The 16,081-nt window shown below is 40.1% G+C and overlaps 2 protein-coding genes across 2 annotated transcripts in view; both read right to left on the bottom strand.

Annotated features, from left to right (window-relative positions):
• Window positions 1-271: 271 nt before the first annotated feature.
• fam98b (family with sequence similarity 98 member B) lies at window positions 272-4,991 on the bottom strand. Its single transcript, XM_058091543.1, has 8 exons — window positions 4,802-4,991; window positions 4,549-4,697; window positions 4,360-4,473; window positions 3,077-3,252; window positions 2,935-3,015; window positions 2,751-2,867; window positions 1,911-2,078; window positions 272-802 (listed from the first exon to the last, which is right to left on the bottom strand). The coding sequence occupies exons 1-8, from the start codon at window positions 4,837-4,839 to the stop codon at window positions 545-547; spliced, it is 1,101 nt and encodes a 366-aa protein (XP_057947526.1). The 5' UTR covers window positions 4,840-4,991; the 3' UTR covers window positions 272-544.
• Window positions 4,992-11,747: 6,756 nt separating this feature from the next.
• The window catches only part of spred1 (sprouty related EVH1 domain containing 1), a 39,823-nt gene continuing 35,489 nt past the window's right edge, over window positions 11,748-16,081 (bottom strand). The window contains exons 5-6 of the mRNA XM_058091542.1: window positions 14,484-14,639; window positions 11,748-12,602 (exon numbers count right to left, since the gene is read on the bottom strand). Coding sequence (XP_057947525.1) covers window positions 11,904-12,602; window positions 14,484-14,639 — 855 coding nt within the window. The 3' untranslated portion in view covers window positions 11,748-11,903. The remainder of the gene's footprint in view (window positions 12,603-14,483; window positions 14,640-16,081) is intronic.

Genomic DNA, 16,081 nt, shown 5'->3' with positions numbered 1-16,081 from the left:
TTACTGTGTGTGGGTTTTTTGTTTTTTTGGATAAATCCGAAGTAGGTCATTTAGAAGAAGATGCATGTGTATGGTTTAACTGGATGTTTTTTAATATTTTACTTTTAATTTAATTTTGCTTGTTATACAATGGAGTCTTAGTGCAAAACGCATTTTTTAAAAATCCATGTACAGGTTGTTGATAATGTACACAATGTAAGGTTGTTATGTGCATTGTTTATTGTAAAAACTGTATAAAGTATCTATTGAGCAACATTGGTGTATTTAAACGCACTATAGACTTTAGTTGAATGATGGGGGGGAAAATAGTGCATGAAGGAGAGTAGAAAAGTCATCCATATTTATTACAATCATTACAATGTATGATCGCTGGTACAAACCAATAAAATGTACAAGATACACTACAGACCATTTGGGTTTTTTAGGGGGGTTGAAATAATTATGAACATCAGTTAGTCATCTGGTTTGTTTGGTCTGTAGCAAATGTGAAGTTTATGTACTTTTTTCAATTCATTAAAAAAAATAGTAGCAAATCAACAGCAAATCAATATTGGTACCGTCCTCTCTTTCCACCGTGTCCCCCGTGGTTCTGTCTGCCTCCTTGCCAACTTCCTCCTCCCCATCCTCCTCTTCCTCCACCTCCTCCCCAGCTACCACTGCCGCCGCCACCACGTCGTCGCCGCCCACGACCTCCCCAATCACCCCCTCCATCTTGCCTTTTCTGCCAAGGGGGCATCTCCGGGAGCGGGGCTTCTATCTCTGAGGGGCGACCTCCTCGGTCGGGAACTTTTCCCATTTGGATCTGAGCCCATTGGAAGGAAGAGAAATGATCGAGTACACAATAATTATTGTGGGAAAAGATCAAGTGGATCCATTTGATGACACAGTCCTTTGAAAACTTTTTCATACAAAAACATTTTTTAAAATATAAATAATATAAATAATGAATAAAATAAAGGACATTTTTGAAAACTAAAATGTGGAATAGGTCCTCTGTTTTACCTTTACGTCTTATTCCCAGACAAGCTGCATGACAACCAACTCATGTAGATATGCTAACTAATTTGCTAATTTAATATCGTTAAAGAGGGCGGCACGGCGGTCGAGTGGTTAGCGCGCAGACCTCACAGCTAGGAGACCAGGGTTCAATTCCACCCTCTGCCATCTCTGTGTGGAGTTTGCATGTTCTCTCCGTGCATGCGTGGGTTTTCTCCGGGTACTCCGGTTTCCTCCCACATTCCAAAAACATGCTAGGTTAATTGGCGACTCCAAATTGTCCATAGGTATGAATGTGAGTGTGAATGGTTGTTTGTCTATATGTGCCCTGTGATTGGCTGGCGACCAGTCCAGGGTGTACCCCGCCTCTTGCCCAAAGACAGCTGGGATAGGCTCCAGCACCCCCGCGACCCTCGTGAGGAAAAGCGGTAGAAAATGAATGAATGAATATCGTTAAAGAAAAAGCAGCCTCCATTTAGGTGACGAAGCATACAAACTATTTCTCCTTACAATTTTTTTTAAACCGTGCAGCCAATATGAATAATTACAATATATATATATTTTCCCCTCATATTAGAACATTTTTCACCCACTTTTATATACAATAGCTTCATTCAAACATTTTCATGTTATTCTTGTTAAAAGACTCATCTTTTTTTTCCAATTTTGTTGATTTAAGTTTTCCTGTTAAAATGTATTTTTACAATGTCTGAGGGCCATTAAAAAGCAGCTGTGGGTCACACTTTGGACCCTGTTCCAAACAAAGAATTTAAGAAATAATTAAAAACAAAAATAAGTAAACTAGAAAATAAAAGTAACAGAACAAGCCCTCATGTTTATACATTTGGAAATGTAGAAATAAAAAAGTAAAGAAGTAAAAAGATGGAAGACAAGGATGTTCTCATTGTGTGTACCTTGTTGACCGCGCACGCCGTCTTCTCTCTGCTGGCACCACTGCTGGTCTTGACCACATTGCAGATGTCCTCTCTGGCTGCCAGCAGCATGGCCGCATCCACGGTGGACTCGGCCCTCAGGGTGTGCCTCTTGGGCTGATAGGCCCTGGCCATGCTGTCCACCTTGGCCTTAGTAGAAATAGCAAAACAGAGTAGACCAGGGGTCTCAAACACGCAGGCCGCAGGCCAAATGTGGCCTGCAGAACACTAAGTTTGCAGCCCCCGCCTTGATATGAAAGTTTAATGTTAGTGCTGCCCGCGCAAGTTTGATATGGATGCTGTATGGTATCATGTACCCAGAAAAAATTATTACGTTTGATTAATGTTCATGTTAAAGGTTAAATAACTGTTAATAGTTATCCTCCCTATCCGTGTGGAAGTGGTACGTTTTTGGCTATTTAAGTTTAAAGGAAATAACTTGAAGGCTACCATTAAGGTCGCTAGCTCTCTAGTTTGCGAGTTAGCATGTGTCTCAAGACCCTGCAGTTGTGCAATATGTTGTAAATAAAAAGAGTATAAATGTGACTATAGTCGTGTTTTGTCATGTCTACAGGGCTCTAATAATGCTTTGTTCATTTTAAATCTGAAAAAAATAATTTGTCTACCCACCAACTATATGTGGTTTCTTAAGTTTTTATTATTTGCCATTTTATTATTATTATTATTATTTGCCCAGACCCTAGCTCCAGTGGCCCCCAAATAAATTGAGTTTGAGACCCCTGGAGTAGACTGTATCCTACGGCCACCTCCATGTTAGCGGAAAGCTAACAATACGCGAACAGACGACAACATAAAAAGTACCTTGGCTCGGTCGGACCACCCGAAAGATTGAATGGTGACGTCCAGACGCTTGATCAGCATCCTGCGTCGGCACTCGTACTCCGATGACAGCACTGCGTTGATGTTGTGTAGCTTCTCCTACAAAGCACCGTTGTCAGTCTCCACACGGTGCTCAATATAAGGAATAGAAATGATAAACACGCACCCACTGTTCACTGCTGAGGGATTTCTTCAATACAGGCTTTGCCGCTAAACCACCGGGGCACCTTTTGACCAATGTATCCACCTGTAAAGACACAATACGTCATCTTAAAGGTCGCCGTCCATTGCAGCAAAGAAGACGTCACCTTCTTTTGGATAAGAGACAGGACGTCTGCAGCATCCTGCCCCTCCGAATGCGACACGTTTAAGGTCTCGCAGATTTTCCGCAACTCCCGGGAAGTGTAACTCTCGTTATGTCCTGGAATGCAACCTCCTCTGCTGCTGGCGATCTGCGCCGCCTGAAGCTCGGAGCTTAGAAACACTACACAAGAAAAGACAAAACTTTGAGTGTATATGCAAATCATCTGTTCCAAGGTCAAACTGTGGACACCATATATAATGATGCTATAATAGCATCGTCCAGCCTTAGTTTGTGTAAATCGGTCAAGTGAAACCTGAGTTATTATCAGTCATTGGCACCATAATTTTATCATTATGTCAGCGTTATTTCAATAAAACATGACACCGCTTTCTCTCTGGTGAAAAAAAACTTGTCATCAGTCAATCTCACCAGGCTGCACTTTGGAGACTACTGTTCACGGCAAAAAAAAAAGAGTGTGGAAATATGGGCTAGTAACTATAAAAGCAATCTTCGCTCACTAAATGTACTGCAAAAAAGGTCAGTTAGGATAATTCATAATGCCGCCTACAGAGAAAATACTAACTCCTTATTTCTAAAATCACAAGTACCTTTTCAAACAGCTAAAATAATGCATAAGGCTAAAAACAACCAATTACGTAAAAATGTCATCCAATACTTCTCTACAAGAGAGGAGAAATATGATCTCAGGGAAGAAGTACATTTGAAACACTTCTATGCTAGGACTACATTATGCTAGCCATAGCATTTCAGTATGTGGAATCAAACTATGGAATGGATTGAGTAAGGACCTCAAACAATGCACAACGATGAGCCAATTCAAGAAACAATACAAGCAGTTGATGTTTGCTAAATACAAGGATGAAGAGTCTTGAACCAGTCATGATGTGCTATATATATCACTATATTGACACTTACTATGGTACACATTATGTCATTGGATGCTCATATCACCTCGTACTTCGGTACGAGGTACATTATTTAAAAAAAAAAAAAAAAAACTTAAACTGTATTATGGAAAGCAGGAAGTGAACAAATGTAACAGTTACTGATTGTAAAAGTACCAGATGGAGGGGTAGGATTTAATAAGCTTTGCTTCTTCCTACTCCTTTTGGACATGTGGAACTGTGAACTGATTATGGGATGCACTCAATTGTAATCTGATGCATGTTCAAATGAAATTAAACCATTACCAAAAAATCCCAAGAACTTGCACACTTGTGGGCTTGAAGTCAACACAGAGTTTGCACTTTCTGAGTGATGACTTACACAGAAACTTAAGATGATCTCTCGTGTTCCCCCTGACTATCGCCGAAACTTCATATGGACAGCAAAGTTCCTTCAGCAAGCCCCTCATGTCCACCTCAAGGCTGTCCATGTCCTCTGGGTGGAGACACAGCATTAAATGAGACTTGTAGTGGCAGTCATGAAGGCGTTTTGACCGTCATTCTGACTCACCTGGACCGGAAGTGATGCTCTCCTCCAGGTTACACAGCGGCTTTAAGAGGGACACCAACCACCGGCACAAGTCCACATATTCCGCCGAGGACAGACCACCTTTGGCGGCTTGGAGTAGCACCGCTTCCTCCTTTATCGGACCGTCATAGCTAGAGTAGACCAGAACTCATTAGTAAAGAGCACACCGGATGTTACATTTGAAGCGCTACAACGCAAAGCTACATGTTAGCATATTTGCAGAGGTTAAACTCACCCGAGCTGCTCCAAAGAGTCTAAAATGTCACACTCCATCGCATAATATTAGTTTAAACTAATCATAATCTGACACCTCATTTAAGAATGAAAGTGTTTTTACGAAGAAAACATATAAATAAGGAACGTCCATTCATTCCCGCATGCAAGTCGGGTTAGCATGTTGTTCCGGTTGCTATTCGGGACCGATCGGAAACAAGCACTTGTGTGATACAATATTCTTTCCGCTTAAGAAAATACAAATGGGACACAATAGAATTGATCACACGTTATATATTGTTCTAAATTATTGATACGATACAACCAAATATTGTTTTTTTTATGAATTAAATTACTTCTACCGCCTTTATGTTTTCTATGTGGGACAATACCTCATGTGTACTGTAGGAGGCACTCATATGAAGAAGAGAACCTCCAAAAGCGCTTTAAACATAATTTTAATATCTTATGTCAATTATTTTGTTGATATTGTTAGATTGTATCGGTGTATTATTATCTCTTGTTCAAAAATATTGCCTTATAATAGTAAGCATTTACATGTTACTATGTTTTTTTCTTAATGTGTTATGGTTTAGGCCAGGGGTGCTCACACTTTTTCAGCATGCGAGCTACTTTTAAAATGACCGAGTCAAAATGATCTACCCACTACAAAAATGCAAAACATCTATTTATTTTCAAATGTATTGAGGATTATTTGTACGTACAATGTATGTTGATGTACCTTACATAACCAAATGAGCCAATATTGCAAAACACACATAATTAATTATTAACATTTTTTGTAATTACCTGAGTTTACTTTAATGACTTGTACTGAATTGAACCAGCCAGGGATGCATAGTCCGGACAGTAGCTGCTGATAGCCAGCCTCAAGCACACTTCCAAATGTTTATCAGTCATGGATAATATCCGTATCATAATATCCGTATAATATTCCATATCCGTATGGAAGTGAAATGTTTTTGCCTTTTTACTTGGTCCAGCTCCTTCACTCATTTTAGTGACCATAAACTTTAGCGAGGGCTTAAAATCTCGCAATTCGCCGACTAGCTTAGCACTTTGCATCGTTGTTTACGCATGAGCGGTGACCTAAAGGTCAAAATTCAGTTGTCATCTGATTGGTTGTTCTGTATGTCAATCAAGTAACGGGGATGGATGATAGGCTGACATCGTAAGTTCTGCTGCACTTAGAGACGTCGTTTGATTTGATTGGTCGCCCGAAGGGCAACATTCAGTTGTCATCTGAATGGCTGCCCTGTATGTCAATCAAGTGACGGCATTGATGCTGGGATGATATTTTTTTAATGTCACGCCGCGATCGACCAGCGATCGACCAGTACCACCTCCGCGATCGACCGGTAGCTCGCGATCGACTTAATGAGCACCCCTGATCTAATGTGTCAATTTCTTATTTATGGATCATTACGGCTTTTTATTCAGCAATAAAAAAAAAAAATCTGCACAGCCAAAAATTAAAACTCACAATTTTATTATGATAATGTTATTTGATATGTCAAATTACAAGTGTATGATGTAACATGAAAACAGTTACAAACATATGTATGCATATTTACATTATAATATTTTATGAAAAGTAACAAGCTACATCTGTATAAAGAAAATACAACTATGCCATGAGTTATTTATTGGGACTCTCCAATTTTACATCATATATTCGGTATTGCCCACAAGAAACAACACCTAACAAATTGTGTGGTAAGTAAGAAGGAAAAAACAAAACAATAGAAGAGCCAGAAGAGAGTGAGGAGTGAGATGTTAAAAAGTGTAAGATGGAAACTAGGATGGACATGAGGCACTTTTTGTTGTTGTTGAGGTTGTCAGGATGGGAGAGCGGATGGCACTAGAAGGAACTTAAATTACAAAAAAATATACACAAGGAGGAAGAAAATAAAAAAAAAAAGAACCAGGCAGTGTTTACAGAATAGTTAATAGTACCATTTATACTGCAAGTTTTCAAAAAACACAAAAATGTCTTCCACTATTTTAAGAACTAATCACATAAATGTTACATCAAGCGCTGTAAGATGTCCAAAGCATACATAGAGTAGTATCAGTGCACCAAAAGCATCAGGGGGGAATCCAAACAAAAACACCCAAAAACTGCTGTGAAAAAGTAAACTTTTTTCTTTTGAAAAACAATACACTGAAAAGTAAAAGTAAAAATAAAAATAAAACAAACCGGGGGTTTATAGAGCTTTTTTTTTCTTCGTAAATCTACACAATGTACATTTATTTTGTATGCATTCCCAAACTTTTTCCAAGATTGAAAGGAGGATAAAAGACTAGCAGCAGAAGTGGTTAAAACTGAAGTCTTATATATCTATATTTATATATATAATATATATATATATATAATATATATATATATATAATATATATATATATATAAAATGCAGGTCAAAAAATATATATATATATATTAAAGCGGACAGACATATGTTGCATATATAATACAGTACATGACAGGAAGTTGCACTGTGCTGGTTAATGCAGAATGACAAGTGTTATATTTTTGTTGTTGGATATATTAAAAAAAAAAAAAAAAACAACAAATAAAAACCCCACACATCCTACATTTTGCTCGACAGCCAGCAAGTTTTAATCAGGTTCATTCATCTTGGGAGCCATCCAAAAAAAAAAATATGGGCGAACAACCACACACACACACACACACACACACACATTTTAGATTAGGGTTTAACAGTCGTTCATAGCTAATTTTCTCTGTCAGCACAATAAAATTAGTGATTGTATCTAGCAGCCTGTATATTATTTATATATATTCATATAGAAAATTTTCCAAAGCGAGTTGACTGCCACTACTGTACCATGTTAGCACTATCCTTCTTTCCTTCCTTCCTTCCTTCTACCGTACAAAACTAGTGAGAATCTCTTTATTAGATGCTCAAGTTACAAATGCCCGCTACTTTTCAATGTGAAACAATACAATAAAAAAAAACAAATAGGTGGACCTATGTACACAGTAATGCTGTCAATAGAAGCTACCGTATAGAACACTGACAGCCACGATAAATACAGCTCTATCTTTAAAAGAACCAACAAGCTGGGATTATTATTATTATTATCATCAGTACTTAAATACAGTGTTAAGTATTTACAGGTGTTTGGTACCAAGGGATGGGGCGCTTAATTATCTACCGAACTAACTAAGGGGGTCTTGCAGAAAGTCCCGTCAGAGAGGTCTGTGTCAAGTGTCAGAAAGTTTGCATAGAAATTTAAAAACAAAACAAAAAAAATATTCAAAAGTAAGGGAGCTCCGACCAGGTGGTACACATGCAGATTTGGTGAAGTTATTGCAGATTTTTGTCACTTTTAAATAAAGTATCTGCAACTTTGAAGTGGGTCCCAAATAAAGGGTAGCATAATTAATTGTGGATGGGGTGCACGACTACCATTTAACACGCCTCAAATGAGCATAGGCTAAATTCAATTGGCCCTGTAGTCTGCAATGCCGTTTAAAGACTACATGATGATGGTGTGTTCAAGGAAACTGGAATATATGACCCACTTGGGAACTGAGGGTAGCCCAGTGCAGAAATCCAATGTTACTTAACAATGGTGGCAAACAATAATAAAAATGGGGGGAAAATGAGAGAATATGACAGGGGTGTCCAAATTTTGATATGATAAATAAATAAATTTATTTTCCTCAAACTTTGTTGAAAAAGCCTGTTAATATCAACTTCGGTGCACCGCAATCTTGTGGTTGTTTGCTTTTTTTTTTTTTTAATTGTTCTACGGTGTTGGTAAATGTTTTTCCTCATTATATTATGATTTTATTGCCATAATATTTTGAATTTATTTCCATAATATTCTAACTTTGTTTTGTTTGTTCTTCAGAATATTGCAAATTTAAAAAACAAAAATGTGGTAATATTTCAATGCTGCCAAAACATTTTTCCTGCAAAAATTACGAGATTATTGCCATAGAATTGCAACTTTTTTCTCTTTATATTTTGACTTTCTTGTAAAATTACAGCTGTTTTCTGTTCTTATCGCTTCTTGTAAATTTTCTTCTCATGTTTTGACTTTATTCCCTTATTATACCAACCAAATTTTCACAAAAATTACATTTTTTTGTTTCTCGTTTTGACAAGAAAATTAACACATTTTTCTTACTATAAATACTTTGACCACATGCCTAATTAAAGTACAAGTCTTTTGTCTTATCATTGTAACATTCTTGTAAAATTACAGCTGTTTTCTGCTCTTACCTCTTCTTGTAAATTTTCTTCTCATGTTTTGACTTTATTCCCTTATTATAGAAATCAAATTTTCAAAAAAATTAAAATTTTTTGTTTCTCGTTTTGACAGGAAAATTAACAAATTTTTCTTACTACAAATACTTCGACCTCATGCCTAATTAAAGTACAAGTTTTTTGTCTTATCATTGTAACATTCTTGTAAAATTACTGGCGGTTTGTTAGCTGTCTTGTTCAATTATATTTTTTACAATGTAGAGATAAAAAGCAGCCGTGGATGCCCCTGAAGTAGAGTTTCAACAAGCAAATTCACAATTCAGTTACCGCAGCCAAACCAGAGCCTGGTTGATTATGACATATCACCAATTAATCAATATCGGCGAATACGTAACTGATATATCAACTTTTTTTTTTTTGCTGTCACTTCCTTCCTGTGTGTCTCCCCAATTAAGGTGTCGCTCTGCCTCACTCACAAGGGTGCAGTAGAGGAGAAAAGGGGGCACACAGGAAGTGATGTCAGGGGTTCAGAGTTGAGTTTCTGCTTGGCGTCGCCCAGGTTGAGGATTATTGTTCCTGTTGAGATGATTCAAACCTGCATTTAAAGTACACTAACATTACTGACACCAGCATAGAATACTACATACTGCATCATGCCAGTATCTTCTGAATGCCTTATATTTATGTTTTAGTTCATGTGGTCATTTTATGCTTGAAAATGCTTAATTTGGGATAGAACTCCATAGCGCAGTGGTTAGCGCGCAGGCCAGAAATTTTTTTCTCCGGGTACTACGGATTCCTCCCACATTCCAAAAACATGCTAGGTTAATTGGCGACTCCAAATTGTCCATAGGTATGAATGTGAATGTGAGTGTGAATGGTTGTTTGTCTATATGTGCCCTGTGATTGGCTGGCGACCATTCCAGGGTGTACACCGCCTCTCGCCCGAAGACAGCCGGAATAGGCTCCAGCATCACTGCGACCCTCGTGAGGATAAGTGGTAGAAAAATGAATGAATGAATACAAAAAATGTGCTTAAATATGCATATTTTCCACTAATACTAGGCTGTATTCAACCACTAAACAGCATGAATGCATTCATTTAATTTTCAAAAATGGCAAGAGTGAAGAAAACACAAAGTCTGCACTAAATAGAAACATATAATTAGGGAATTTAGAACTGCGATCGACCTGGTAGGTCGGCGACTCCTGCAGTATAACAATATTGCATATATTATGTTGACTGTAATGTAGCTCAAATGCTGAATGACAACTTCCCAAGTCTGGAATACGGCGGATGTCAGAGGGGGGGAATAAGCACGTTGGAATATGACCAATAAACATGTGATTAATCTGCACAGAAATTGATCTGTAAAAAAAAAAAAAATAAAAACACCTCCTGGTAACTTACCTGGTATTTCAAGCGCTCAACAAAACAGTACTGTGTCCCAGGAAGTAGTCTCCCCCCCACACTTTTTTTTAATGGATTATTCCTAAAGTGTGCTCATAAATAGCTTGCTAGCTTCCTGGTGTATATAACTTCCAAAAACAACCAGAACAAGAACTATTCCTTTACAAAAATGGACGCCGGTCAGTCAAAGTCACTAAGTCAAAAGGGTCGTCAACGTCAGGACGTTACCAGTGCATGTGAAGACCTACGCACACACGCACGCACACACTCACACTCACGCACCATCTGTATGTATTTAATAGCCGAGATACTCAGCATTCCTGAAACAATGCACTCATTCATCCAGGGCTTATTAAACGAAGACACATGAAGGAGTGGACTCGAGACATGCAAAAAAAAAAAAAACTAAAAAGAAGTGATTGTGGAACAAACACGGGACTTTTTTTTTTTCTTTGGAGAGGGTGCTGCAACCGAAGCGTTGGAGGGTAGTGCTTTCATTTAGAGACTAACTTTTAAGTGCCTGGTCGTTTTCCGAATAGGAGCACTGTCACCCTTTACTCACCAAAACAAAAACTTGCTGGATGAGCAAAACTTTGAATTTGAGCAGGAAAATGAAACTACAGCAGTGTAAAATTGAGCAAAAAAAAAAAAAAAGGTATACTGATCTTCTAATCTACATGTTTGTACGTTTGAGGGAAAGTCAGTATGGTAAATTACCATTTTTCCCTTCCAATAATGGAATGAGTCCCTTTATTTTATTTTTTTGGAATGCAATCAAATGGTCTATGTGAGGTTTGTAGGAATGAAGGAATAAAGTGGCCATGGTTCCACTACACAGAATGACACCTATTGGGAGGGAAGAGGTTTGGATAAACGCCAAGTCTAGGGTGCATATGTCCTATGTCCTGCCTACTAATTACACCGACATGAAGGGAAAGGCCACTGTTACCCGACTGCAACTTCACACAAAAAGAAAGCAAGAACGAATCCCTTTTAGCATACTTAAACAGCAAGTTATTTTTCTGGATAGTTTTGTTGTAGTTTTGTCTGTACAAAAGACAAAGATTCCTTCATAAAGTTTACACATTTCTTGTAGTAGAGTTCAAACCTGTGGTTTGTCAATGTGTGTGCGTGTGTGGGTGTGTGTGTGTACGTGTACAGGTGCGTTTAGTAACATCTCCAAGTCTGTTAATCCTCGTCTCTTCACGTCCTCTGAAGAAGCTCCCGGACTTAGCTTGACGCCCCCACGCAAAAGCTTAAGTTTGTCCTCCGCTGCAGCTCGTCGGCGACAAACGCAAACTGAAATCACCAAAAGCCCCCAGAGCTGGCGATCAACATCGCCCCGTCTGAGAGGGGAATGAAAAAAGGATGCCGGCTTTGAATTGATCCGCTTTGATCCGCTTCCTGTGTTAGCTAGCTTTGAGGGTGTCCCAGAGGGCAGGCACGGGGGGTCACCCGGCTGCCTTGTGCTTGCCCCCGCAGCAGCGGCACGCCTCGCCGCAGTGGTGGCAGGCGCGCAGTGGCAGGTAGCAGCACATGCAGGGCGCAATGAAGGAGAGCGCCACCAGGGCGAGCCAGCGCAGGCAGAACTGCTCGTCGGAGGTGTCGCACGAGCACGGGTCCGAGAAGTCCCCCTCCGAGTCGGACATGCAGTGGTAGAGCATGCTCTCGGCACACAGCATGCAGCTGACTTTGTAGATGCACTGCTTGATGGGGTCGGGGGCGTCTTGGCACTGTCCCCGCCAGTTGTCCTCGTGGTTGAACATCTCTCGGCAGTAGATGCAGCGCGAGCGCTCGCCATCCTCCCGCCGCCGCCGCCCCTTCTTGGATTTCAGCAGCGGCGAGGGCTGAGTCTTGATGGCCGTGTCCTTGCCCAGGCCGAGCCCCATGCCCGTGCCCATGCCCAAACCAGGGCCCAAGTGGGAGTCCCCGCCGGGGCCGTCAGGAAAGAGGTACTCACACTTCTTACTGTCCAGTTTGTGGAAGGTGGCGGGGAAGTCCAGGTCCTCGCGGTCCGACTCCTGCTTCCACATGACTGGGTGGCGGTAGTCCTCATAGCCGCGGATGAGCACATCCTTGCGGGGGTTGATGCGGACGATCTCCTCTTCGTCCATGTGAAAGCTGACGTGGCGCGTCGACTTGAATGACACCTAGGTGGAGAAACCAGTTACATGAATACAAGTGAATAAAATAAAAAGTATTCAGGTCTCTACATTAAAAACAAAAATGACTTGCCCATGGGGAATCCTTAGGGTGAGAACTACTTGCCCCAACTTGCCCCATATAAAATGAAAAGACTGCCATAATGATATCATCTAATTTTTGTGGCATCACATGAGAATCTCAAATAAAGATTAAATGATTATCAATTGTGGAGATGTATGTTAACATGACATGCCATACTACCTTACACATCGTAGTCGTAGTAAGCAGTGATATTTATAAGTTGTGCACCACAATGAAACATTATTGAATAGACACATTTGTGTACAAGTAAAGTGTTTTTAATCCAGAAAAAAAGGCTCAATGGTCAAACAATAATTTGTGAAGCAAAAGGTGAGAAAAATCCACAGAGAAATGGAAGCGCTAGATTTTGTAGCTTGTGCAAAATCAGCACTTGGTATTGGATCTAATGGGTGGTGTTTCATTGTGACCACTTCAAATTGTCACAGAAATGTGATTCACTCACCTGTGCCATCATTTGATTTGCTGCCACTAATAAAATACTTGTTTAGGAGGCACTGCTTCATCACTTTTTGGTGTTTTCCTTCACAAGTTGTTGAAGAATTAGACCAGGGGTGCTCATTAAGTCGATTGCGATCTACCGGTCGATCGCGGAGGTGGTACTGGTCGATCGCTGGTCGATCGCGGCGTGACATTAAAAAAATATCGTCCTCACATCAATGCCGTCACTTGATTGATATACAGGGCAGCCATTCAGTTGACAACTGAATGTTGCCCTTCGGGCGACCAATCAAATCAAACAACGTCTCTAAGTGCAGCAGAACTTACGATGTCAGCCTATCATCCATCCCCGTTACTTGATTGACATACAGGACAACCAGTCAGATGACAACTGAATTTTGACCTTTAGGTCACCGCTCATGCGTAAACAGCGATGCAAAGTGCTAAGCTAGTCGGCGAATTGCGTTAGATTTTAAGCCCTCGCTAAAGTTTATGGTCACTAAAATGAGTAAAGGAGCTGGACCAAGTAAAAAGGCAAAAACATATCACTTCCATACGGAATGGGAGGTGGACTTTTTTTTCACAATGTCTTTTTCGAAGTGTGTTTGCCTCATATGCCATTCTACCATCGCAGTACCAAAGAAGGGAAATGGGGAGTAATGTGGAGGTAATTACAAAAAATGTTAACTGTTAATTATGTGTGTTTTGCAATATTGGCTCATTTGGTTATGTAAGGTACATCAACATACATTGTACGTACAAATAATCCTCAATACATTTGAAAATAAATAGATGCATTTTGCATTTTTGTAGTGGGTAGATCATTTTGACTCGGTCATTTTAAAAGTAGCTCGCATGCTGAAAAAGTGTGAGCACCCCTGAATTAGACCATGTTTGCAGGGACGCCATGATAGATGTTTTCCTAGTCAAACGATCGCTGATTGGTTGATCGCGAACAAGAACGGGTGTGGATAAAACACGGACTGTGGACTACAGACCACGGTCTAAATAAACGATTCTGATTGGTCCATTTCAAGATTTCCAAGGATTGGTTTGCAAATTACCACCGGAATTACGCAGTCCGTGTTTTACCAACACCCAACAAGAACCGCTTTTAAAAAAACTCTTGGCAGTATGGCATGCCAAAGTGCACTTGCCCGACGGGAATATCACTGATTGGATTTACATGCCCGAATTTTTTTTTAACTTGCCCCGGGCCATCGGTACATCTGATTGTTATTATCGAGCTCTGGTATTGCTACAATACATACGCATGTGGGAAATCCTGGAAGACACTGTACAAGATCAAAATGTTTGTCCCTTCAGACTTTATAGTGGTGGTTTACCTGGGGCGGCAGGTAGCGGCGGTTGCTGGAGGGAAACTCATCAAAGGGCTGAGCGCGTACATAGCAGCCTCGGAAGGGCTCTGTGGAGACGACATTGTTCAGTGGGGAGAAGGGCTCCTTCATCGGGGTGCAGATGGAGGGAGGCTCCTCACAGGCCTGCAGACAAGAAATACATTATTTGTTTCACAAATAAAGAAAAACAAAAAAAACCTTCTCTCATTATTGCTTCAGGTCTGTTATCAAGGCTATGCCTGCTCTGGCTTTCTTTCTTAACCACCAGGGGGCACACTGCACCGATGCCTGACTAGGCTACTGCACTGATGACTAAAGGCCCTTCAGTGGGAGAACTCAAGAGTTCCAAACAAACCAAACATTCCCACAAAGGTTTTCATGTCATGCACAATCTCCCAAAATAAAGAGACGCTGGAAATAAGCGAATAATTCCAAGAACATTCTTACGCCGTCGTCTCACAAGAAAAACAGGTCTCGCCATTGACAACAATCAGACTGGAGTTTCTATAAATAGCACCTGGCCAATGCCGCAGACTGCATCAAATAGGAACGTATGCACTGTAGGGGCAAGTGTACATTTCAGGCGCATGCAAGGTAGATAAAAAAAAAAACGGGCCCTCATAAGAAAGTAACTAACATGAGGGCTATTTCGTGATTCATGAATGCAGAGGTGCAGGAGAGAGAAAAGAGCAGCGGGGGAGTATGTTACATCAGGAGCCAACATTATGTCACCAAACATCAGGGATTCAAAATCCTATCAAAGATGGAAGTATGCATTGGTTTGATTCATAAAGCAGCTAAAAGAAAACACAGTGGAATTTAAAAGGTTTGTTTGGATTTATTTCTTGAACTTATTTCTTGAAGTGTGAAATGCCGTTGACAGAATAAAATGCATTTCTTTTGCTGGTAGGGAATCATGAACTCCCACTACTTGTACCTGATGGTGGCGTTTTTAGGAATTGTAAACAAATGTGGCTTTCCTGTACGCATTGCTAGCAAGTAAAAAGAGGAGCAGCGAATATTTTCGTATATATAGAGCATAGAAAACCTATTTTAAGACCTTTTAAATGTAGTTTTTAGCATTATTAGAGCCATATAGACATGAAATAACACTCCTATTGTCACTTTTACACTTTACAATTGAATACAGTTGACATAATAATGGACAATAAGGCGCCTCAGACATAAATAATACATTACATAGGCTCACATGTTAGCAACAACAGCATAATTGGTGGCTATTGTGTCAATGTAATGTTCCTGCCACCTAGTGGACAGCGACTGCAATGGCACAGTGAACATTCACACAGCAGCTGCTGTCAGCGACAACTCGCACTAGTCATCGGCACTCTCCACACTGCTAACCATGCTAGCAGTCAGCATTTCCACAGTAGATAGTTGACATCACACACATCACTTCACAGGCCCCGCCTCTTAAAGGCGCGCACAATGCCACAGCTATTCCTCGACATATGCTGTGGCAACTCTGTAATCAGGAAAAACCAGAAAGAAACATCTTCGAAATGTCTTATATTTCTATTTTCGCTCATTTAACCATTGTTATTACTGAAAATGCTTATTTTTGC

This window comes from Doryrhamphus excisus, chromosome 13 (assembly GCF_030265055.1).
Source record: "Doryrhamphus excisus isolate RoL2022-K1 chromosome 13, RoL_Dexc_1.0, whole genome shotgun sequence".
Classification (NCBI taxonomy): domain Eukaryota; kingdom Metazoa; phylum Chordata; class Actinopteri; order Syngnathiformes; family Syngnathidae; genus Doryrhamphus; species Doryrhamphus excisus.
The sequence above is the reverse complement of the archived record's forward strand: the minus strand, read 5'-3'. Positions and strand labels throughout refer to the sequence as shown.

What these genes read in the sequence shown, in the direction of transcription:
- fam98b (XM_058091543.1), bottom strand. Translation starts at nt 4,839, where the DNA reads ATGGAGTGTGACATTTTAGACTCTTTGGAGCAGCTCGG. An exon ending in CCCTCAGCAGTGAACAGTGG is followed by an intron (nt 2,868 to 2,934) that starts GTGCGTGTTTAT and finishes GGTGCTTTGTAG; the next exon opens with GAGAAGCTACACAACATCAA. An exon ending in GGTGGTCCGACCGAGCCAAG is followed by an intron (nt 2,079 to 2,750) that starts GTACTTTTTATG and finishes ATTTCTACTAAG; the next exon opens with GCCAAGGTGGACAGCATGGC.